The sequence below is a fragment of the Rhamphochromis sp. 'chilingali' genome, assembly GCF_963969265.1.
Source record: "Rhamphochromis sp. 'chilingali' genome assembly, chromosome: 7".
Classification (NCBI taxonomy): domain Eukaryota; kingdom Metazoa; phylum Chordata; class Actinopteri; order Cichliformes; family Cichlidae; genus Rhamphochromis; species Rhamphochromis sp. 'chilingali'.
Window position 1 is genome coordinate 5,116,269 of NC_137934.1, and position 26,435 is coordinate 5,142,703.

At 40.7% G+C, this 26,435-nt stretch overlaps 1 protein-coding gene across 2 annotated transcripts in view; it reads left to right on the forward strand.

Moving 5' to 3' along the window:
* Positions 1-24,579, forward strand: part of tbc1d22a (TBC1 domain family, member 22a) — a 168,468-nt gene extending 143,889 nt beyond the window's left edge. For both annotated transcript variants that reach the window (XM_080886923.1, XM_080886922.1), the window contains exon 14: positions 20,547-24,579. In XM_080886923.1, coding sequence (XP_080743049.1) covers positions 20,547-20,675 — 129 coding nt within the window. In that variant the 3' untranslated portion in view covers positions 20,676-24,579. The remainder of the gene's footprint in view (positions 1-20,546) is intronic.
* Positions 24,580-26,435: the final 1,856 nt, after the last annotated feature.

Consider the following 26,435-nt stretch of genomic DNA (forward strand, 5'->3'; position numbering starts at 1 on the left):
TTTCTGACTGGTTTTGCATGCGGCCGATGCAGTGGCAAACAAGGGCAAACAGTCTGTTCTCATGAAAAAGACAAAGAAATGTGAGGTTTTGAGGAACGAGAGAATCTTAATGGGAGAGTAAGAACAGATGCAATTTTAGAGCCACGGAGGAGAGAAGTTTTTGCACCGAGACCATAAATACGTTGTTGCACACTTTCCTCTTGTTGTTCCTGAGACAGTTTTATTTAGACCAGTCTTACGGATGATTAATTAAAGCCGAGCCTGCTTTGGTTTGCAGCTTGCAGGCACTTGAGGCTTGAGGCAATACATTTCAGAATGAAGCCAATAAACAAAAGGACTGCAGTATCTGGTTTCCAAAAACACTGAAAGCACAGCTGCCTCTTGGTTGGAAAATATGTAAACTGTGTTATCTATGTTAAAGAGGTATATTTTTACTCGTATTTCTGAATTATGGCTAATCTCATTGGATGACTGATGTAGCACAGCTCAGTACTGAGTGGATATCAGCTGATCAGCTAATAACATAGTTTTTATTTGCTAAAAGAAGTGACTCGTAGTACTTCAGAGGTCCTACACAGGTCCGTTTGACTTCAGAGCCCCTCAGTTGGTTATATAGAATGAAAAGAGTGACAAAAGTACATCTGAAATAAATACAAGCAGCAATCAAATGGCTTTACTTGTGTTCTTGGTATTTGACGGTCATGACCTCAAACCATCTTTTCTGTGCCTCCTGTTTCATCACGTAATAAATGTGAAGAAGTCTTCAAAAGTCGCACGAGTTGGTTACAGTTCTGAAAAATGTGTGCTTTAGGTGGAGGCCAGTTGATTAACCCTTTAAGACCTACCATAGAACCAAGTCCGCCAGAGCTTATATTATATTTTTACATGCTGTGGAGCCATTTTTGGGAGCATTTCAAGTTGATGTACATCAATACAACCATTATAGCCCAGATTTTAATAATATGTATTCATTAAGTGCATAGTAATTACATAAATTGCAAAAAAGTGCAATAAACTACAAAAAAATTGAAAATCGTTTTTGATTTTTTAACATATATTTGTAGTTAGAGAAATTTAAGAGGCTTATCCCTCAAAACTGTAAATACAAAAAAGTTGCACAAAATAGTTTCCCACCACAGGAAATTTATTTTGAGTGTCTTCATAGTTTTATTTTTGAAATACACCAATTTTTATACACTGCAGGAAAAACGAAAATAAATATTATACTGCAAATTTGCAAAAAAGCAGCATATGCATCAAAATAAACTATTTCCAGCAGTGCAATATGAGTCCTAAGCATCCCAGAAACAACACAGAAAGTCATAAAGTCAAAGATAACTTTTAAAAAGAGCAGTATAGGCCCTGAGGCCCTGATCGCAAAAAAGACTACATTTTCGCGAAAATGACGTCACTTCCGGTTTCAGGCAGGTAATGGCGGAAATGCAAAAATTCACGCTGACGTCTATTCCAACGTAGGAAGTGTTTTGAACAGCTGATCGGACCGGCAAAGCGTGTTTCTGGAATATTATGTTTTTGTTCCTGCAAGCGCTTTTTATGCAGTTTTTGCAAAGCTTTATGTGGAAGGAAACCGTGACCTAGGACAAGCTGATGGCACAATATGTAAGTACAACTCCTCCGGTTTCATATGCAAAAAAAAATTTTGCGCTAGCTTACGTGGTTGCAGTGCTACCGGGATTTAAAAATAGTTACGCATAACAGAGCGTTCCCGCTCCGATCGGCTCTAAAGGGTTAAAGATGGTTCATCCACTCAGTGAGACACTGGAGGCTATCAGAGTCTGAAGATGAGACACTGACTGACTCGTCTGTCCTTTAGTATTCTTCATATCGAGCTTAAATAAACTGGTACTTCTTGTTGGAGTCCAATTCAGATAGAACTTAAGGTGGTTCTAGTTTTTTTTTTTAATGGGTTTCTGCAGTTTGAGACTATGCACACACAAAGTCCTTGCTAACCTTTTGTGTCATTAGGGGATTGTTGGGATTGTTGGCATGTTAGCATGACATCCTGTAAGTTATTTAATGGGGGGATCTCCACAGATCTGGCTTGTTTGTCCAGCACATCCCACATTGATTGAACTATATTTTAGATTATATTTTCCTCCTTTTCCTTGATATATTTTGATTTTATAGCTACAGTAGGTACTCAGTCACCCACAGATACACACGAGAAACAACACACATACTCATAAATAGCTACAGCCAAATGTCATCCTGACATTTTCCCCCACCCAGTGCACAACAAATGAGCTCTCATCATCTATTTGTTTATGTCTTCACGGGAAGTTGTTGTCGGTACGTAATGGAACACAGATGTCCTCTGTGTGTTTGTCTGTGTGTATCAGTTTGTTTATGTTACGGACTGGATGCATATTTATTTATATATATATATTTATATATCACGAATATATTGAAATTGTGGATTTGAGTTAAAATTACAGAAAGTTTTACATGAAAATATACAAACCTTTACTTTTGTTTACGGCCTTTGACAGGCATATTGCCTTAAGGGGGGGGGGGGGGGGGGGGGGGGGGGGGGATGGTTTGTTTTCTCTCATTTGCTAATTCAATTTACCAAGTTTTTTGATACAGATTAGTGTCTGTGTGGAAAGATAAGTAAAGATTTCTTCTTCTCTCAGCTTTAGTGGTTTAATTCCAAGAGATTTCTGCCTCTGATCCGCTGAGCCTTAGAGTTTAAACGTGGACCTGCCAGGTTCTTAAGGGCCTGTTGAACAGACCTTATCTCCACATGCTTTATCCAGCAACCCTCACATCCCTCTCCTCTCAAGCCTGCTTTTCCTTCTCTTCCAATCTTTCTCACAATCTCGGTTAGTCTTTTCTTTCTCTTACTAATTCCTAACTTCTCTGTTTTTTTTTGTGCCACTTTTTATTTCTTTGAGTCTCAGCTTCGTATTTCTCTTTTTCCTGGTCTCTTTATTTCATTCTGGCTTTCGTTCTTTCGCCATTTATCTCTCTGGCATTTATTCTTTTTCTCGCTATCGTCTTTTTCTCTCGCTTCATTGAACTTTATCTTTTACAACATAAATAGTAGAAGGATTCTAGTAGGGCTGCGCGATTAATCGAATTTTGTTTTCAGTTTCATTTTTGTCTTCCAGCAATTATGAAAACCAGATATTGGAGACAAAATTGTTCTGTATTCATTTTCACAAAGACGTTTTCCTTTTTATCTTGTGATTCAAATGTGGCGCAGCCCCTTTTGCAGTGTTACACTTTTGCTGCTGCCTAAAAGCCCAAATTATTGTTCAGCTTGAGCAAAAATGGGACAAAGAGGTTTTCATTTGTAAAATTTGTAAAATGTATCTCAAGGAATTAAATTCTTAAAAAGTTTTTTAAATAAAGCCTGTCGTCTTCAGAGTTTCTTTCCATGTCTGCGAGGAGTCAGTCGGTGCTGGCTTAATACCCTTCTTCCAATTGACACCTCTGGCTCATGGCACCACAGCAATTCCAGTTAGAGATTCATTAAACCAATGAAAACAATAAGTCCACATCTTTACATATCTCTGTCACCACACTGTTCAAACTTTTGAGAACTTGTAATAAGCCCATCTCAGTGCAACAACATGTTTATTTCATGCTTGTCCCAGTGGGGATGTTGTTTGCCTCAGATCAGCATCTCTGGCATTACTCAACTCTCTTTTCCATTCCTATTTAACATTCTTTAAGGGAGACGTCTCCTCCTTATATTGTCTGCTACAACATGCATGCAAACACGTAACACACGCTTGCAGCGGTATAATAAAGGTTTCCAACCAGTTTCAATCAATCTGCTCATTATTACACTGAATTGCTTCTCCAATTTCCCCAGGCCTGGAGGGAAAGTTCACTTGTAGCAGCTAGTTAGAACAGTACAACATTAACAGCTTGTTCAGCTCACAGTTCTAAATTGTTTTGATTGATTTGAGCTTTGTTCAGGTGGAAAACGATATGCTCTTGAAAATCTATGGATAACGTTTTTGTCCTAGATCGAATACTCGAAAAGCCTCAACTTTGTTCTTCTGTTTATTCTGGTGATATACTGAGTTCTCTAATTCTGCCCAGTCACTGCAGTGTAGTCACTAGCTGTGGAAAAAAACGTGAGCTAATTGACTTTAATGTTAAATGTAGAATGTGAGGAGCAGCGGCGTATGACAAACTGCTGGCGAGTTACATTCTCAGGGTCCTCAGAGGGACCGCGAATGACTGATTCACTTTAATAGTTTTAATTAAAAAACGCATGCAGAAAGTAATTTAAAAGGATAATTCATGCATTGTTATCAAACATAGTAGGGAGAGTAGTTGTGAATCTCCTCTCTTGGTTGTGGGATTGGATTGGTTAAGCTGCAAAATGAAAAGCAGGAGTATTGGCACTCCCTAAGCAATCTGCCTTTCACCGTTCCACCTCAGCTAGCACACTACCGCAAACTGCCGGCCTGGGCTGCATGGATAAGTTGGTGCACGCACATTTCCACGGATTCTTTTTCCCTCTGTCACTCAGAGTCACACGCCCATAGACATGACAACATAAACAAGCACAAAAGCTGTTCTCTCTCACACAATACTATTTCATTCACACATTTGTGAGTCTACTAGCATGCGACCACTTTGAAGCACACACCCACATACTGTACGCACAGTAATGGGCAAGCAGGGGGATATAATGCAGGTATGTGTTTGCACTGCTGTTTATAGGAAAGGCCAGCACAGTCAGCACATTCCCATTAGTCTGTAATGCCTGCAGACGCTAACATTGCCACTGCAGAACTCCTAAGTGACAATAAAAAGCCTCTCCTCTTTTGTTTCTAAGACTTGACTGTGGCCTGCAAGTTTGACTAGTATTCACAAGTCCCTTAAGATTCACATGTAAGAACCATGTAACCGTGCTTTGTTTGTGATATTTTGAAAATGAGCAATGACCACTAGCCATAAATTCAGTTTGATGCTGCTTCTTGTTTGGACTTTAATACCAACTCATATTCACTAATGATGTACTCCTGTTTTTTGTTTCTACTGCATAATGTACACTTGCAGTCAAATGTTTACATGTTCTGGTGATGAACATGAATCTTATGGTCTCGCCTCCAATTAGTTTTTCAGTTAAAATGGTTGCTTTCTGGGGCAAAACTGACTTTTAACTGTTAAATATATTTTTGATGGATTTGAGGTCGAAACTTTGTTAACCTTCCTTGTGTCCAGGTTTACACTGATGATTGGAGATTATGCTAAAGGATTTTGAGATTGTCTGCCAACTTTATTGTTACAAACAATGTTACGCCTTCTCTGGTAGAAAACAAGTACTAGAGAAAGATGACATGCTTAAAAGTTTAATACAGCGTTCTTGGACTTGATTTGCCACATACCTCTGGAAATTGTGTTTAAACATCTGAAGCTTTACCTTTTATTTTTCCAGTCCACCCCCCACCCCCACCTTTTTTCACGTGGTCAGGATTAACCAAGCTTTATCTCCTCTGTAAAATTAAGCCAACACTTGATCACCACAATATAACACAAAGTATGTTCAACTTTAGGGATATCTGTCTCTCCAGTTACGAACCTTAAACCACTGTGAATCCAGTTCACCTGCTTTGATGCAAATAAAAGTGACAGCAGGTACACTGGAAAGGCAACCCCCAAAAAAGGAATGGGTTTGTGGATAACGGCCACACACTATCACTCGCTCCCTTCTACTTCCTCGCTCCTGCCTGATTTTCCTCTAGTTTGGTCTTTAGTTTGTGTCCTTTTCACTACTGGTAGGATGAGACAGTCCCTGCAGCCCATTCAGGTAGCACAGGTAATCCAGCTACTACAGAATGGCACATCCATATATGGCATTACAAAAAAGGTTTGCAGTGGCACGCAGAGAAGCTACAGGCTATACTCAGTCATGATTACCAACAGAAAGTTTACTGCCCTTGGCCTTGACAAGTTAAAGACATTTTGTAACTTTCAGCTCTGCAGAATTAATCATCTCACAGGGTGTATGTACATTTCTCACCTTGTGCATATAGTATTGACCCCGAGTTGATTTCAGAACAGCCCAAATAAATTAAAACTAAACTCTTGAGTTTCTTTTTTCTTAAAGCTGTATGTTGTGCAATGCTTTCACCTAAAATAACAGTTCAAAGACTTTATTGTAAGCTCAATATGGGAGTGACATTCATATTTATGATCAGTGCATGCAAAGTGTCAATCTCCAGCTCTATGTGTTTTCAACAACTTCTGTTAATCATGCATCAGGGCATCATTATATACAGTGTATGCAACTAAACTGACCATGGCCATCTAAAATTGTTACCTTGAGATTTATATTAGTAAGGACTGCTGAATAGTCTCTATCCTGAGGGATGCTCGATCCTTGTGATTGTTAACGTGAGGCCAAGCGTTTGTGTGAGTACAAAGCTTTTAGTTCTGTGTAAACGATTACAGTTTTTTCAACAAGGCACCGAGGAGATCGGTCGTGACGGAAGTGAGAGGTGGAAGAGCCAAAGAGGGAGAAAAAGATTTGTTCTCACTTTAATTAATGGTGTGTGAAAAAACTGTGGACCTTTGTAAATGTCAGCTGCTGTCCTCAGATCAGTTACGTGTGGAGAACGCCTTGGGTTAGCCAGCCTTGACAATCACGGAAAGAAGGGGTACTCCAAAGGAACAAGAGTGTTCTGGAAATGTCAGCGCTATTTCAATCACTGTCACAGGGCGCAAGGAGCAAAACCTTGTATAAGATCCTTTTTGTTTTTTTCCTGGACTATGAGCAGAAAACAAAAATCCCAATATAACATAAATACATTGCAAAAACGGGCAAGTGCACCACTCTTGTGTTGTAATATAGAATATATGTAAATAGACTGTTGTCAGGACAAAAAGCTTACCCTGCCGCTGGTCTTTATAAAAGAGAAGAGAAACAAGCCTTTTCCCTATTTAGAGTGCTTATCTGCACCACCCATTTCTAAATAATAATGCAATTATTTTACTCTGTGACACAATTCACAGAGGTCTCCTTTGCAAGAAGAAAACTCCAAAAATCCATTCAGTCTAATTATCAGAACAAAGTGTGTCCCTGTCGAGACGCCAGGACAAATTGGAACTCTGATGATTTAATCAGGACATCTGGTCACTCTAGATGTTTTATTCTGTCAACACAAACGCTGCAGTATGTTGTGAACAGTGTGATCCAACGAGTCCTCTACTAGAAAGAAAAGAATAGTTTTATGGATGTTATTTTAAGGTGCCATGTGGTAAAAAGTTCTTTTTCTTGCCCATTTCTCAAGCTTAAAGTTTGTTGTCCTGATTAACTTTTCTTTTTTTTTGTCTTTGCTTGCATATGTGTACATGAGTTGCTGTCAAGATCAACACCTTGCAATTTCGCGTACAGAAGCCGGTCCCACCTCTGATCATTAATTCCATACTTTTCACCCATTTATCACAACAAAGACCTTCTCATTTTCTCTTCCTGAACTTTCTTCCCAAACTTGGTTTGCGTCAGCAAACGCTCACAGGGGTTTGTAGCTGCTCTGATTGATGACACTGTAGTCAATAGTGTCGAAAGTGAGACAAGGCCACCTCCGGTAAACAGCTTTTAATAATCACCTTGCTGATTGAGTGCTGCGTCCAATTTGGCATATGAATCTATTCGTGCCAAAACAAGAGGAGAGGAATAAAGGACCGGAAAACTCAGAGCTTATATGGTGGAAGTAATTGTGTAACCCTCCACCCCATCCTCCCGTTTACTCCGTGACATCCTTTTCTTATGGCTTTTCTTACGCCTACACGCTTTCCATCATTGACAGCCAAAGTTTGCTTTCAGGCTAACTCGTGCCGGCTTGTACTGTGAATTAATTTGCTGTACGATTTTGATGACCAAAGCTGCTTGGAAAGTCAGTCATCAATCACGTGTTCACAAATGCATTTGTGTATTAGCTTTCTAATTTAGGTGTGGTGTTGTTCTGTTGATTGGTCCAAGTTAGCCTTTGCCAGGAAATCATTTATCAAGTGAAAATAGTCATGAATTGGGTGATTAGTTTGCTCTTTGAGTACCATTACCAAAATTATCATCTGATGAGGTTTATTCCCAAATAAGCACAATAGTAATGGGAAGTTTACAGCTTTTTCCCTTTTTTGCCCTGAGATAATAAAAAACAGGAGTTGCTCTGTCAGCCTGTAAGCTAACTGCATGTCCCCTTCTCAACTCAGTTAAGACACAAAAATGCCAAATAAACAGCTATATCGACCTGCTCGTGAGGAATAAACAGAGTGCAACAGCAGCAGGAGAGGGAGAAATAGATTTTTAAGACTAAGAGAAGAAAAGAGTTTTTGAGGAACGCTGTGGGTCATGAACTGAGACATAAATATTGAATTTTAAATTCAAATACCCTTCTATGCAGTCAAAGCGATCACCAACGCACTTCTGCTCCGGGGTTTTTCTCATGGATCTCGAACTCGTGATTAGGAGGGCATTAACCTTTCTGAACTTGCTGATGGTTTGAGATAAACTGTTTAGTCTCCAGTTTTGCTTTTGTTTGATTTATTGTAGTAGAGTTCATGGGGCATCCACGTGTTACATATTGGGCTCATATATGCGATAGAAATGTATTTCAGTTGTTGGTTTCATGCATTTCTTGTTTGAAAGTGTGACAGCGAAACAGTTTTGCTAGGATTTAGTTGATAATTGTTGATATGGAGCAGGGCCAAATGGTTAAATATTGAGTGCTTATGTACTTTGATATTGCACTCGCTGAAAATCGAGGGGAAATATCACTGTAAATGCTTCAATGCACAAAAGGAGAGACAACTGTTTCACCGCTTAAATTGCTTCTGGCGGGATTGTTCCAAAGGTTATGAACTTGTCATTGGGTTGGCATTGACTGATACCAAATGGATGCAAAGCTAGCTCCCTATAACTTAACTGTGGAAAGCAAAGGCATTTTTGTCCTAACAGAGTGTCCATACACGCTCTCCTCGAGATATAAATGTATGTATTTTATTTATAATGCATTAAAAAGCACCTTTTATGAGCTTGTTTATTTTGTTTTCGGTTCTGTAGTCTAGTCTTGATCTACTGCTCAGCAGATATATTAGTAATTGTTGAATTATCTTGGCATATTTAACCTCTTCAAAATATTTTTTTGGGCTTTTGTGACTCCAGAAGCGCATAAATGAGCAAAGCAGATTTCTTACGTTTGTTAACCATTTAAGACCTACCATAGAACCAAGTCCGCCAGAGCTTTTTACATTCTGTAGTGCCATTTTTGGGAGCATTTCAAGTTGATATACATCAATACAACCATTATAGCCCAAATTTTAATAATATGTATGCATTAAGTGCATAGTAATTACATAAATTGCAGAAAAGTGCAATAAACTACAAAAAAATTTAAAATCGTTTTTATTTTTTTAACATATATTTTACAGTTTTGAGGCTTATCCCTCAAAACTGTAAATACAAAAAAGTTGCACAAAATAGTTTCCCACCACAGGAAATTTATTTTAAGTGTCTTCATAGTTTTATTTTTGAAATACACCAATTTTCATATACTGCAGGAAAAACGAAAATAAATATTATAATGCAAATTTGCAAAAAAACCCAGCATATGCATCAAAATAAACTATTTCTAGCAGTGCAATATGAGTCCTAAGCATCCCAGAAACGATACAGAAAGTCATAAAGTCAAACATAACTTTTAAAAACACAAGTATGGGCTCATGAGGCCCTTATGTTAAAAAAAAAAAAAAAACTACATTTCTGCAAAATGACGTCACTTCCGGTTTCAGGCAGGACATGGCAGACATGCAATAGTTCGTGCTGATGGAAGTAGGAAGTGTTACAAACAGCTGATAGGATCGGCAAAGCATGTTTCTGGAATATTATGTTTTGTTGCTGCAAGTGCTTTTTATGCGGTTTTTGCAAAGCTATATGTGGAAGGAAACTGTGACCGAGGACAAGCTGATGGCATAAGATGTAAGTACAACTCCTCCAGTTTCATATGCAAAAAAAATTATTGCGCTAACTATTTTTAAATCCCGGTAGAACTGCAACCACGTAGGTTGCAGTTCTACCGGGATTTAAAAATAGTTACGTCACCGGCTTTAAAGGGTTAAGATAGACCAGGGGTAGGCAATCTTTCTGATGATGAGTGCCATCTAAAATTTCCTCAGAAGTCAATGTGCTATATGATTGCATTAGCAATAAATTTAGTAACGCTCTATATGAACAGTTACACACTATATAGAACCACTTTATAGAATTATATTTGTTCCCAGATGTCGGCAGCTATCAGCGAATAGTTATCAGCTATTTTGAAACAAAAAACAGACACTTGTTATCCATAACAAGAACTCCATAACAGCAAATGAACTGTACAACAGAAAATACAAATGCTATTTATGGTCTCCTCACAACAGTGATAAGAAAAGTAAACTGAGCCAATATGGCATGTTTGTTAATACACATGTTAATGTGATCTTTGGTCTCCCACTCAGAGACACAGGTCTCCGAGTGTCCAGCATTCAGACGGCTACCTGAGGACACTCATGTGAAAGAAAATCTGCTCACACAGATATGTAGAGCCAAATACTGTCAACAAGGCCTCTGCAATGTGACAGTGATGTACACTGTCTTATTGGTATATGTATGATTGCTATACATTTTACATCAGATAAAAACTTTGGTTGTAAGCTTCAGATAATTATTTAATAACAGCCAGACAATTTTAATGAGAATAAGAAAGCATTTCTTTGTGCCCCCCTTTCCCTGTTAATGCCCTACCTGCCCCCCTGTCAAAACTTAGCAAGACCCCCCATGCACAGTTACCAGCTGTCAGCTGCATAAAAAAGGATCCTGGCGTTATTTGTCTCTCAGAAACAGTTCATAACTTCCCTTCAACTCATTCATGTCACCTAAAAGGTAAACCTGTTTCTCCATCACAGCTCTGATGATTCAGTAAGGACATCTCCTGGTTTCATCTTCATGTTTCCCTCTCACCACATATCCAAACCGATATCATGACCAGCAGCTTTACAGCTGTGGCTCCAGCAAACATCAGCTGATACTAGAAAGTAATATTAAATAAATTCTAACAACAGCTGATCAAGCTTAAACGTGCTGCTGTTGTTTAGCGCAACATCAGCTGGTTTCCTCTTTCTGGTGCAAAGTGGGAGATAAATAAACAAGTGAGACGATCAGCTGATCATTGATCAGTTTCATGATTGAAGTAGCAACAGGAGAGAGAGGGGAGAGAATGAGAGAAGAAGAGGCAGCTGCAGTGTAACGACAAATTAACTCCGGCTTTGTGTCTTTTTCATTGTAGCTGAAGTTCGGGACAAACTGTTCCTTTTCAGCTCAATACGAAACGCGTGATATTTTCTCTGAATACGAGACCATTCCGTTTTTTACAGGACGGTTGGCAGCTCTACTAACTAACTTTATGAATAAAATAAAGTTCACTCTCAGTAACATCATAGCACCACACAGCTGTATATAAACTCCGTCATGCTAGCTAGTACGCAGTACGAGTTATTGTAACGGACTGTAAAAAGTCAGCGCAACGAAAATAAACTCCACCTAAACTTGGTTTATATCTGACCCAGATAGACTGCAGGTCATAGCTTCTTACCTGAAGTTAAGTTCACCTGACACCGGCGGCCGCCTCGGGTCTCTCCTCTTGCCTCCCCTTTCCCTCATCCACCTGCTGGGCTCCACCACTTGCTAATGTTACTGAATCTGTGGAAGCTCCGCCATAGCCACCACCAAACAACTGACTTATTTTTACACACCGGCCAGCATTCTGCTTAATGAAAAAGAAGACTGATGTGATTAACAGGTCAAAATTAAAATCCCACCACCACCCCTCCTTTAAGCCAGCTTTCTTCTGATTGGCTGCACCTTGCAAACAGTAGGTTTGAACAATAGGTAGGTGGGGCTTCCGTCATAATCAGAGCTGTTTGTGTTAAGGAGCTCTGCTGCACTGAAATAGAACCTGAGAATGTTATGAAGGATCAAGCTTTCAGGTTTTTGTCTTTTTTGCGAATTGATTTTGGTGCATGTTAACAGTTAGCCTAGCCATTCTTGCTCAGGAACCAGTCTTAGCAGATCACCAGTCTATAAATAGTAAATACACCTGTTTGATAATTATGGCATTGTGCTTATCAGTGGTGACAGTGCATCAATAAAAAAAACTCCCATCAACATTTACTTTGGCCGTTTTGTTGCCATAATAAATGAACAAATTACCCATAGAGACAACATCACATCCTGCTAAGTGCAGCTTGGCTGTGCCATCCTGTGTCGGCTCTTACCTGTGCATGCTACGGTGCCTCACTCCTACATTAGTACCCACTGTTTGCCAGAGTGCCCATTTTGTGTAATTATATGAACTACAGCAAGCTAATGGCCCCGACAGAGCACTGCCTAGGCCTATTACACCTCAGGGTGCTGCAAAACACCATTACCACCAACAGCAACCTGGAGTGTTTGTGCATGTAGGTGACAGGATGTGTGTGCAACTGCACTTTCTGCGTAACGTTCATGTAGATGTGTTGGTTGGAGGTGGATTGATACATGTCACAGAAACACAGCAGTTACAGCCAAAAATTGGTGCTTTTAGCCTCAAATGCGCGTCTATTGATATGTGTATGTGCGTACCACACCTGTCATCTCTCCTCCATTAATTTCTCCACGGCTTTAGCCGCTTGCTGCTGGCAGCTGTAGTTGACACAGCAGAAAGGATTGCAAGTTTTGGAAGCCATTGCATCCACTTCATTTACCACCATCTCATCTTCTGCCTGTAAATTGACTATTTGGTTCACAGGAAGTGATTTAATTGCATGTTTGTCAGTATGTATGTATGTGTGTGTGACTACCACTGATAAATAGTATCTAGTGTAATATTTCTCTCTGTTTGAGGCCTCAGCTCTTTTAACTAATAATCATCTGTGACTCACATGTATACATAATTTAGGTGCTCGTGTTCACGATTGTCTGCCCAGCTTTGCAGGTTATTGAAGACTGGCTGAGTCGGCAGCTCGTGCCTTTCAAGGTAGAAGACTTAAAATCAAACACGTGCAGCTCTTTAGATGAGAATAAGGATTGTGATGGACTCAGTTAGATGGATGGATGGACTCATCTCCCCACACAGTCAGATCCAGGTCAAAACATTGACTATACACATAGCTAGTACAATTTACTTGACAGTGGCCTTGGCTGTCTGTTCAACCATTATGTTATCCCATTCTCTTTTTAAAGAAAGAGCCTTAGCACGGCTCTATTGACAAGCTGCTTTCCCCTCAGTATCAATAGCCATTAACCACTTTAAGCCTTGCCAAGCGTAGGAGATGGAGAGCTAATTGCCTTTTTTGTAGCATACAGTATACTGTAATGGTGAATCAATGTCTTTGTTAGTATTGTGGGATAAATGGATATTCATGCCTGAACAACCACATGCACCCACACATAGCGCTAGCGACATTAACAGCATATCTACCTACACATACACACAAATGTTTGTTTGGCTACATTTGTGAGGACATCCTATAATCAAATGGTTTCTAAACCATTTTACTCTACCCAAAAACTGAGAGCTTAAACTGTCATTACTGCCCTCTGTTAAGAGGTTAAACAGTGTTGAGAAAATTAGCTTTGCCAAAGTAAATGAACTAAAATGTAAAATTTTATATATTTAGTTTATCATTTGCTGATTCCCTTTTTACACGGACTGTAACAAATACACATTCATCGATATGCATTTTTCTTTTATATACTTAAAGCATGAATGCTGCATTTCATGGATTCCAGCAAAGACTCACTCCTTCACACTAACACTGGTGGCCTCTCAGTGTGGAGTGTTACCACCTGTGTAGAGTGGAGTGAGTGCAGTATTCCCCCCTGACAGCGAGATGTATGCAATTAAACAGTATTAGAGTCATTAGCTCAACACAAGTGATAGCCAGCAGATGGTTACCATGCAGAAATATGCTCTTAATGAAGCTCCTCAGTCACTATGGGTGTATGCTTGTGTGGCCGAGCACGCATGAGCGCGCTTATGTGTATGTAGCGTGTATGGTCTATTGGCTATAACGCTCAAAGCAGCACTTGATTAGACGGCAGTTGGTCCTCCTCTAGCATAACCATTAGTGCCTGTGGTTGTTTATAAAAATGCTGTAGCACATGGTTAATTTCATTCATGCTACTTCTTTATCTCTGTGGAGGTCAAAATGTGTGACGAAGATGTTTTCTACGAGTCTCTAGCCATTGTAGGGATTTTGAAGTGTTTTAGAGCTTTAAAAACAAGCTTTATATCATGAACATCACTGAAAACTGACAAACCTTTTTTGTTAACATCAGTAGGTCCTTGATAAGAATTTGCATTTATTACACATTTTCTTAGCTGGATCTTGCTAGTACCAGGCTGGACAACCTTTCGCCTGCAGAACTACTTTCTTCATTGGACAGATTAAACAAGGTGCGGGAAACATTCCTTGGTCCATATTAACATGTGTCCATGTGCCAATAAAATATCCCCCCATTATTGAACCCCCACCAGCATGAACCGATTACAAACAGCCGGATGGATCCGTGCTTTTAGTTGTTTTTACACTAAATTCTGAGCCTACCCTCCAAATGTCACAGCAGAAGTCAAGAATTGGTTGATCAGGTAACATTTTTCCAATCTTCTGTTGAGCCTGTGCAAATTGTAGCCTTAGTTTGATGTTCTTAACCAATAGGAGTGGAGTCCAGCGTAGTCTTTTGATACACGTTGTGTTTGTAGATGCTCTTCTTCATTATTTTGTATGCAACAAGCGATTATTTTGACTTTTGATTTTGCCTTTGGCATCAATAAGGCAGACCTTCTCACTGGATATGTTCTCTTTTGTCAGCTCATTCTCTGTAGACTATAGAGGTGGTAGTGTGGGGAAATCCCAGTATATCCACAGCTTTTGAAACACTCAGACCAGCCTGTCTGGTATCAACAACCATTCCACATTCAGAATCACTTAAATCGCATTTCTTCCCCACTCTGAAGTTCAACAGGTTGCTTGATCAATGTCTATTTGCCTAAATGCATGCATGAGTTGCTGATTGGTGTCAACCAGCAGTTAAACCTGCTGAATATTACCCAATAATGTGACTGGTACACGTATATGAGTATCAAACAACCACATGACTTCATGTTTATGTACAATGGACGTTTCAAGTTTCCACAACTGGTCCTTACTACTTACTTTGGAGCATGGATCCCTTTAGACACGGAATCATTCCACACCTACACACTTTGAAACCAACGCAGCCCAGTGAACTTTTCCTCTTTATTGTTTAAGCAGACTCCTGGTGTCCGAGTCTGCATATACAGTATATCACTCGACGTAGTGAAGGTCCAACGTCCAAGTGAAGTGAAAATAATCAAAACATATTTTTGAGTAATGGAGGACTTTAAAATAAAGTTGGCCATTTACAAACCTGTCATTATCAATAATAGCATATTGGCCCAGATTTGGAAAGACTCATGCTTATCATGAATTTTCTCTCTCATAACTGAAGCATGAAATACGATAATATGTAAAGCCCACGCTTGTTTAGCTTGTCTGTCAGTTACATCCTCACTCTCCTGTCAGGCTCTTGGAAGTGGTTAATATATATATATATTTTTTTTTTTTACTGACAGCATCTTCAAGACATTTTTTTTAAAGCTCTTCATCCTTGACAGATTTTCTCCCTGCTTCATTTCTGCTGTAAAGATGTTGAGTCCTTTTCAGCCGTCATGAATTTACTTCCTCTGTGACAATAAACCTTGTTGCTTCAGCCTTTGGGAATTTCTCCAGGTTAAACTGGGGTAATAACAATAGGTAGCCTCGCGACACCGAGGCCACCAGTAAGTCATAACTGATTGCAGATTGTGCTTTTGCTGAATAATATCCAGGAAAAATCTTGGCTACAACATCAAGAGTGTTGCAAGTCCCCAGGGAGTTTTTCTTTTTGTAAAAGAGCCTGAGGCTTTGAGGTGCAGTAGGGGAGGTGCGTGGTGTCTCACCCCCAAAACTACTGTGCTTATAGGTACGTTTGCAGTCCAGCTACAGTGAATTGGCTGTGGTATAAAATAAAATAAAAAAATAAATGTTTAGTTATTTGCTCTTCTTTTTTGTTCTGTTTATATTAAAAAAACAACAACTTGTTATTGGCTTAACTTATTAGACAGATATTGAGCAGGACATCTCCAGGTCAAAACAATTCATTTAATTTTTCTTTTCTTTTATATGATTTGTCCTAAGAAGGAATAACACTCTGCTGGCTGTGAGCAAATTTTGCGGATTTCCAACTTGTGTGTGTGAACGTGAACTCGAGAGAGAGCATGAGCGATGAAAGGAGAGAGCTGATAGTGATGCTCTATTGAATACAGATGAGAGAGAGGCAAGCTGAATTCTGATCAGGCTTTCTTCCACTCTTACTCTTCCTTCCGCTCGCTCTCTCTTTTTTCTGTCTCCCGCTCCATCCCTCTGAGTGAAAATACTTCAGAGGACTGTGTCTTTCTGAACCAAGGGGGAAGTCAGTAGGTCAACCTTTCAAAGTCAACGTCCAGGCCCTCCTCTCAAAGGTGCAGCTATTACAGTGAGGGCCACCCCCTCCCCGTCCCTGTAGAATTAACAAGCGTGTGGATTTTGATGTTAGAGATATGGAGCAGTACTTTAGAGGAAATCTGATCCTGAACTGAAAATCCTGTTTCATGTTTAACAACACTAGAGGCCGAATTTGTTAACATTTTTATCAGCGCTCGCTCGGTACCTGTGAAAATTTGTATTATTATTATTTTTCCCTTTTGAGAAACTCCGGCAAGGTTTTAACGCATTCCAAGGGCCTCAGGTTCATCAAAGTCAGTCAATAAAGTAATCTGCAGCTAGTCTCCTGGAAAAACATATTTCTACATCAGCTGAATGTCAAAACTGGTATTCAGCTGACTTCACCTATAACTTATTCAGAAGCGAAAGCCTGATCTCAGAAAATATCTAGCCAGGATGGCAGCTTGGAGCTTAATTAGTTGAAGAAAGCATGTGCTTCCCCCACCCCCCACCCCACCCCCCTCCCTCGCTCAGAATACAAATGATTTTTGGTGAAAAGTCTCACCGCCTCATTAAAACCGAGCGAGGATGGGAAAAAAATTAATGGAGCCAAACACCTTCAATTTAATACGTAGGAGGGTAAACTAATACAAAGTGCCTTGCTGTAGTAAATATCCCCACTTAAAGTTTTGTATAGTTTGACTTTCTCAGTAGTCGTAGAAAGATCAGCGTGAAGATGCAGGAGCACATCGACGCGTCCGCAGCGTAATGGTTAAAACCACGATTGCGACGCGATTAGGTTTCGGTATTTGAAAGCGTCTTCGAATCCTTTTTGTAACAGGGTCACATCCTCTCGGATAGCAGCGAACTGCTTAGGACTCAGATGAGTGTAGACACCACAGTCCCAACGTGATTTGTCCTTCGATGTGATTATCAGCAGCGTGATTGGTTGTAAACCCTGTTGTCACGGCAATGATTTCAGCCTTGATGATGAAAGCTCATGGGACACTGATCCGTAGCATGCAGACACACACACACACACACACACACACACACACACACACACACACACACACACACACACACAATCGCTCTGTCTCACTGCTAACCAGTCTCATTCCCCTTTGAGAGAGAGGCATTAGTCGGTGAGATTGAACTCTTGCATGTGTGTGTGCGAGTGTGTGTCGCTGTTGTCTGTCTCCTTACTTACCCAGTAATGTACAAAACAGGAATCTGGGGAAAGGCTCAAGCTCCACTGAATTGTACTTGACATTTTATTCTTTCTTTCCTGATTTTTTTTTCTCTCTTTCCCTCTCACACCATACCCTGGACCCCTTTTTTCTGTTTCCGTCTCACAGCTGTTATTAAACCACTTTGACTGAGTTAATAACATCTGTGTCACACGCACACACACAAAAGCAAGTGTAACTGTGCCTGTCTGCTACAGTACCTTGTGCAAACCAGAACCGCAAGTGTGCATCTTGGTGTTATCTGTCTAAATACACTAATTATTATACTGGGTTTGGTGTACCTGTACACTTTTTTTAAAGATGGTAAAATGAAAATGAAAAGCAGAACAGAAAGACTTAATATAAAGATTTGAGTGAAAGATGATCATGGAAACATTGTGTTATTTAAAAGCTAAACAAAGAAACAATCAATAATTGAACTGAGCAGACCTCTCATTTTGAAATTTATGTAAGTAAATAAGTTTTATGTTTGAAACCAAAGTCGTTTCCAATAAAAATAAATGGGTTCTTAGAATTTTCTCTACCCACATTTACAGTCTTTACATAAAATAACACAGCAGCCTGCCCTCCAACAGCAGTTCAGATTAGCACATTTCTAAAACGTCTTAAAGACAGTCGTAGCTGACGCTTTCCTGAGGTCATTTGGAGGTTATTCCAGAGTCGTAGCGCGATGACAGCATAGGTGTGACCCGCCCTCCCCATTTTGATATCAGGATTACGAAAGGATCTTGGGGGAATGTATGTATTCAGCACATTGACCACATATGCAGATGTAAGACTGTTTAAGGCTCTAAATGCGAACACTTTCACATTTAGTGTATTCTGTAATGCATGGGGAGCCAGTGCAGGACTGCTTTGTCAGTAACCTGCAGCAGCATTCTGGACAGAAATGTTCATGATGCACACGCAGGGCAATTCTCTTTAGCAATGCTGCTGGAATATGTGGTGTATGGTTTGGCTTTCTCTCACTAAGATGAGCTTCCCTGTCTATGTTGCACCAGAGGATGTTTTTATCATCAAGCATTAATGATGCCTTCATAGATGTGCAAGTCACATCCATGTGCAGAGATCCATACTTCCACAGATGCTGGATTTTGAGCGTTTTTGATGGTTTCTCTCCTTTTTAGCCAGTCCCTGATTCCTGAGTCCATGCACCCCAAAGATTTGTACTTCCCAGCTTTTCTGTGCATTCTTTATGTGGTTATGTTTATCACATCTGATCAGTGGCCTTTGCACATCATTGTGTTTCCTATGTCCTTTGGATCCGATTAAGGGGAACAAACTGAGCGGACACCATACACGAGGCATCTATGTATAAGTTACCTGGTGGAGAGGGAATCTTATATGCTTAAGGCCACTACAGGACCCCGGACTCAAGTCCACATCAGGTCATTTTGTGTATCATTCCTCTCCCTTCCTGCTTTCCTGTCTGCGCTGTATTCGACTTTCAAGAAAAGGCTGAAAATGCCAAAAAAATATATGAATATATATAAAAGGCAGACAACAAGCCAAGGCATTTAATTAAAACATTGCACCCAGCTTCTGACATTAGCCAGATCTACACAAATTAAAAGCTCGTAATCCTGGCAGACCTTTTATCAAACGCAGTGCGTACCAGGTCGAGGGAAGTGGTGCAGCTGTATTGGCTCTACTTGTTTTTCCTTTGCCAAAGGAAGAGCTCGTCTAGAGTTCTTTGCTGGGTCTTGCTTGAGTTCCAGAGAAGAAGTACAACTAGGTCACCTTTTCACCTGCTAGATGAAAAGGTGACCCAGAGAGCAGCTAAACTGGAGCAAGCACATTTACAACTGACTGAGAGTTGGCCGGAGAACAAAGCAGACCACGTTCACGTGTGAGCTGGCCAACGGGATGAATATTTGGCTATCAGCAGATGGCCAAATCCACTTCTGTTTGGTGAGGGCATTTGTGTATGTGCGTGAGAGAGAGTGTGATTTTTGACTTTTTTGGTAAAGTGCAATTGCCGCTTTGCCCTGGTGGTTAAGCTGGCTACATGTTCACATTATGCCACCTTACAAGGTCATTTATTAGCATTTCTTGTTCGTCTCCCTGCCTGTTTGTTGTTTAAAAGCCAGGAGAGCCACCTTTTTGATTTATTTCAGTGTTTTGACTGATGGATATTGTTCAACTTTTAAAAGAATTTTATTATTATTATTATTATTTAGGTCCTATAAGATGACGGTGAGGTCCTACCATCTCTGGAAAAGGCATAAATCCAAATTGGGATACAGAAAGTTTTATTTTCTGAATATAATTACAAGATGATGGATTCTAAAGTTCTGTCCTTAAGTGAAGCAAAGAGCCCAGACTCTTTTTCTCTCTTATTCTCTCTCATTGATTGCCTAACCATGTACCAGCTTTGTCTTACATTACTGTGAGACAGAAGTAGTGCTTCCACTCTCATTTATAATAAGTACAGCACCTCGACCCCCCAAATTGGTTCCTTGTCAGGTACAGAGGAATCAATGTACGAGCGTGATTCTGACCTGAAACCACGCTGCTGAGCTTGAAAAATCCCTAGTTTTGTGTGGATATAATAGCCGACAGTATAAAAATCTTTGCCTTTCCTCTTGCATCAATATTTTCCTTTGGCCCCTACACACACTCTCCAGTGTTTGAGTTTTACTTTTTAAATCTTTTTTCTCTCTGAAGCTGATTAGATTGATTAGATCTTGTCGTCATGCATCTTGCGGTTTTGCGTCTAAATAATGTCTTTGTTTCTTTCATCAGGGCCTGATGATCCTCTTACAGAACCTTCCCACGATGCACTGGGGCAACGAGGAAGTGAGCGTACTGCTGGCTGAAGCCTACAGGTTGAAGTTTGCCTTCGCTGATGCGCCCAACCACTACAAGAGATGATAAGCAAGGGGCGGGGGAGGGGGCTCCCTGTGTTCCTCCTTTACTCCCCCCAAAGTGGTCTACTGAACTCAAAGGCCTCTATTCCCACACAGGAAGGAGCTCCCTTTTCTTAACCTCCTTTTCCCTTATTGGCCGGTGGGCCTTTCAGCTACTAAGAGATTTTTGAATCAACCAATGACTGCGAGGATGTGCGGTGTAGCATTCTAACATGTTGATGTGGAGCCTTTTTTTTTTTTTTAATGATTATTGTGTTCTCTGATTAGCTCTGAGCAGTGCAGAGTCCTGTTCTTTATCACTGCAAGCTGACAGCTGGGAGATCAACCTAAGGCCCGATGCAAAACCAGGAGCTGTTGCTCAGCACCGCCTGCGGTCTGGCTCCGAAAAATGCCTCTTTCTGCTAATTATTTCCATAACCATGGTAATACATAGTTGATTTTTTTTGTTCCCTGAGGCAAAATGTGATCTTTTTCCTTTTCAGTTTGCAAAGACAAAGAAAGATGTCAAAGGGCATTGCACTAGATACTTTACTTGCCCCTCCCCCCCACAGATTGTTTTTCTTCGTGACCCTTCCAAGACTTTTGAAGCAAGACACTTTGTCAGTCAGTGAGAGGAGGCATGTGTACTTCCTTCCATTAAGCCAATCACACACCAGCTTTAAACCCTCATTGTCCAGTCTCATCACTGCAGCGTCTCGTTGTTTGAATGTAACGCAAACAGTGGCAGGAGGCTGCAGAACAGGAGTCACATACACAGATCAACATCAAAGAACATAAGAAGCCATTAGGAGGGAGAACGCTACCTAGTCCCACTTGTTAGGGTTCTTTTTTTTTTTTTTGCTCCTCAGACCTGCCGCATGTGAAGGGCCACGTCTTATTATCAACTTCTCCTTCTTTGTGAATGTAAGACTACCTCAGAACACGCATTGTTATTACACGGTTATACACATAATGAGGCGTTAGCAGACATAAAGAAAGAATAACTCAGATTCACATTGGTCTGGGTGGGTGACAGGCCAGATCTGAAGTTGAAGCTAAATTCCGAAAGAGCACAATCGACACGGTTTGGGGACCTTTTGTTTTTAAGTTTTCCGCCCAGAATATATAAAATATGGATTGGACTGTTTAGAGATCACCAGCAAGGCGGGGCCTGAGCTTAAAAGATGTATTTCCATATAAACACGTGAAACTAGAAGGGTTTATTTGGAGGCTCCAACTTAATGGAAGTCTTGCAATTTTAAAATGCAATTACACACGCTTGATCTATTTCGGCTCTCGTAATTTATTTATGTAGAAGCTCTGCACGCAGATCATCGGGATTATCCTAAAAACGTACCAATACATAAATAAGTAAATAAATAATTACAAAGCTGTTTCTTTGCTTATGACCATCCATCCCATTGCCTCTATAATGTTGTTTGTAAGTACCCTGTAATCAGGCGTCAGCACGGTGCTTACTGAACTCTGTGAATATAATGGGAAGTTGACAAGCTTAGCAGGTGACAACGATTCATCACGCCCTTTAATTAAAAAGCGTTTGCATAAATAAGTTATACAACCTGCTTCTTGTTTTTGCACACACAACTCTCCGCCTTACATTAGTCGTTCACACGTTGCTCTGTTCTTATAGGGCACATGGGATGTCTTACGCAAAGTCAGTAGCACCATATTGGTGTGATGTTAGGTGGTGGTGGTGGGGGGGTAATCAGACATTCATGACATAACACAAAGCTGTTAACGTTTGGATCCTCCTGTCGCAACTCCGCCAGGATCCATTATTGTCACCCGAGCCGAAAAAGGCGGCAGGCGTAGGTGTGTGAAGGGAAGATGGAAGGAGAGAGGGGAAGGGAGGGTGTTGTGTTTCTTTGGAAGTTCAGTCCCTTTTTTCAGTGAGAGCTGTCAGTCTTTGATCACATGTTGAGGGTTTGGGCTTTTTTTTTTTTTTTTTACCCAATCTGCACCAGTTTCACAAGCCCCTCATCTCCCATGCTCTCTGACAAGGAAAAACTGCACTTAATTTAAAAGTCTAAAAAGTCCCCTCCCTTTTTTTGTATGAGATATATTCTTTCAGTCAGCATTTTAAATTTGTCTTTTTCATTTAGGTTTTATTTTTTTAAATGCCTACATATGTTTACGTTTACATGCCTGTAAAGTTGTGCCTGACTCTGGAGACACGAGACAAACACCCTGATTGTGTTTTTTGACCACAGATGATTTTTTTTTTTGTTTCGTTTGGTTTTTTTTAGGTTTTAAATTTGTGCAAGCAATATGAAGTCATTTTTAATTAGTAATAAAATCAAAGGAAATATTATTTTGACTACAGAAACCACCAGCACGAGCTGTTGAATTACACTCTGGGCATTTATGCCATAATAAAATAACCAATAACCCATCCCTAAACCCTCCCCATCCCTTAAGAGGCTTGTCAAGCTTTGCATTCCTGCACATGCTGAAAGAACATGCAGTGAATGGGCTGTGGCTGTAGTGCTACTCAGCATTTAAACAGTTTGGCGTCCGCAGTTAGCAGCTTTATGAAATTTGGGTGAATTGCCACTCCAGAATCGCCAGTCAGTCAAACAGACCAAAATCATCCCAACCATGTGTTATGAACCTGCAGTCTCGTGGCTTTTGAAATGGTTGCTTCAAAGACAGGGGCCAAGTCTGCATCCACATGCAGTTAGTTGCCATGTTCAAAGCAACTTGGTCTGTCAAAAACATGATAAAAAAATAAGAATCAGTCTGCTACCACTTTACAACCAGAATGCAACCAGTTGCCAACCAACTGAGACAAGTCCCCTATTGCAAAGATGCACATTGCAGACGAGTTGCACTCATCAGAGCAGACCGACTCTTAATTGAGTCGGTCTGCTCACTACCAAATGTTTTAAAGTGTGTTTTTTTTTTTTTTTTTTTTTTAGCATAGTTACTGGAGATGATATTTGCTTATGTGATCTGTACGTTGTTATTTAAGTTAGAAAACTGACGCCACTGAAGCCACTTCTGAGTTTGAGTGTTACATTTTTTTAATCACGAATGCAAAGCTTGACAGGCACAGCAGCAGTCAATAAGGTTGGGCAGGGGTGAGCGAGCAGTCAATATTTGTCCCATTTATTACCCATAACCTGACTTCTCACAACATTAAACTGCCTTATTGCACACATTCATATGGATATGAACACTGTAAGGGGTAAAAGCAATGTTGGTGGTGAACACCGATGCTCCAAGATAACAACAAATGTGGGGGTCGAAAGCCGCTGCTGTGTGTGTGTGTGTGTGTGTGTGTGTGTGTGTGTGTGTGTGTGTGTGTGTCAAAGGCAGAGAGTAGGTAGGTTTGAGCCCCCCTCCGTTTCTGCTGTTATGCTATATGCAGTGTTTTCCCTTTAATAAGAGTCAGCTGTCTACACACACTTCTGCGAAGAGAGGTGAAATTAACAAACAAACACAGGAGCAAATTCAGTTGCAATCTGAAGTTTGACTCTCAACACACACACACACAAACATATCTCCATGGAGATGAATGTCTCAGCGGCATCAGGTTGAAACCCCTTTTTTCTATTAGCCCACACACACACACACACACACACACACACACACACACACACACACACACACACACACACGGCAAACTTCAAACACTCTTTGGAGCATCTTCAGGAGTGCGTCCTTAAGTAACATTTCCAGCTGCTTTCATTTCTCTTAGAGTAAAATCTGTCTATGAAAACCAAACTGAAGGAAAAAAGAAAAATCCTCCCTCATGTGTTTTGTCTCCAGAAAAAAAGAATCAAATAATACTAGAGCATGTGGGTGACAGGAGTAGCAGGTGTTGAATTTAAAAAATAAGTGTGTACAGAGAAGATTTTGAAACAAAAATCTGTAAATAGAAAGTGTAAATAAATCCTATATATATGACATCACGCTGTACGTATGTGCCTGTTTTTTCCTCAAGCGTGCGCACGTGAGCAGAGAAATCGACTTGCTTTTTCTGCATATCGCACGTCCGACCGCGGTCAATTAAACTCGACGGGTTTTCCGTATTCCAGAGCGCCGTGCCTCCGCTGCCTCCTTGTAGCAGCACGTCTGCGATGTGTGTGTAATCTGTCTCCCGGCGAGTCCGGAATGAAGCTCTTTGCTGTGATGAAAACACAGAAATGATGCAGATGCTTTAAATCAAAGCCGCCGCTGCTGTTTGTTATATGTGTGTAATGAGCATGCTAGTACATTAGCCAGTGCCGCAAGAAGGCCGTGGCTAACAGCTGTGCTAATGTGCAGCATGTAATCATATTGGTTGCCTACACACACACACACACACACACATCTAAGAGGTACACACATACACTGCTTGTGTGGAGGAAATGGCAGCAGCAGCTCAGTTAATGAGACTTTTTCCCTTCCCTGTGTGTGTTTCAAGAGAAGGAAAGCAGCAGACACACAAAGACACGCAAAACAACAGCCAGACTGCTTTCAGTTGCAAACAGGAGAGCATACCTGTGCGTGTGCAAGTGTGTGTGTGTGTGTGGGGAGCAGCCCACAGTAGAAGCTCCCTCTTGCTCTCGTTAGGTTGACTGATGTTCACACAGGCAGCCAATTATGGAGTGCCGGTCACCGAGGACTTCAGTCACTTCATGGGAAATTAAAAATACATTAAAACCAACAATGGTCGCAGGAAGGCGCCGGTCGTGCGCTCGCGCACACATTAGGGCAATAAGAGTGAACGGTGGGAGGAGGCGTGCCAGCAAAGAGCCAGCTGGAGCTCTCTCTCTGTAGCTAAAGAGATGTAGCGCAATTATTAGCATAATCAACTTTTCCTTCAGCTTTCCTTCTCACATATTGTGGCTGTTTTTCTTTTTTCTTTATTCGTACAGTATGTCACTATTATTATATCAGCATTTGCTGTTTTACCTCCCAAATCCTGGTTAACTCCCTCCACCCAATTTATAGTCCTGTAAAGAAGTATTTACCTGCATGAGTCCTTTTCATCAGGGGCTCACGCTGGCAAATGTTCCAGCACTCTGGGATCATTAAGGCAGGAATGTCAAGACTCCGATTTTGAAGTCGTGTCTAAAAATCTATTTCCTGATTCAATTTTTTTTGAAGAGTGGATCCGAGCAGCAACGGCATTACAGTCACACTATAGCATAAAGACGCAGATTGAGGATGACTCCGGAGAGGATTGTAGATGCACTGTGGAGGCACAAGGCAGCTGTGATGTAAATCAGCTTCAGTCTAAAGGGAGAGAACCAAATATGTCAGGCAGTTCACTAACTAACCTAGAAACAATAAAAAACACCCATAAAACAGCCATCAACTTTCTGCAGTCAATCAGTACAGACCTCCAAACTTCACATGGTCCTTGGATCAGCTCAAGAACTGCGCATAGAGAGGTTCATACAATGGTTTTCCATGGCCCACCAGCTGCATCCAGGCTTTACATCACCAAGTGCACTGCAGAGTGTTGGATGCAGTGGTGTAAAGCACACCACAGGACTATGGACCATTGGAGACGTGAATAATCACACTTCTCTATCTGGCAATCTGACGGACGAGTCTGGGTTTGGGCGTTACCAGGAGAACAGTACTTATCTGACATTGCCAAATGTAAAGTTTGGTGGAGGTTATGGTATGGGGTTGTCTTTATGAAGTTGGGCTTGGTCCTGTAGTTCCTGTGAATGGAACTCCTAATGTCTCAGTACCAACACATTTTGGACAGTTTCATGCTCCCAACGTTGTGGTAACATTTTGGTCCTTTCCTGTTCCAACGAGGTCC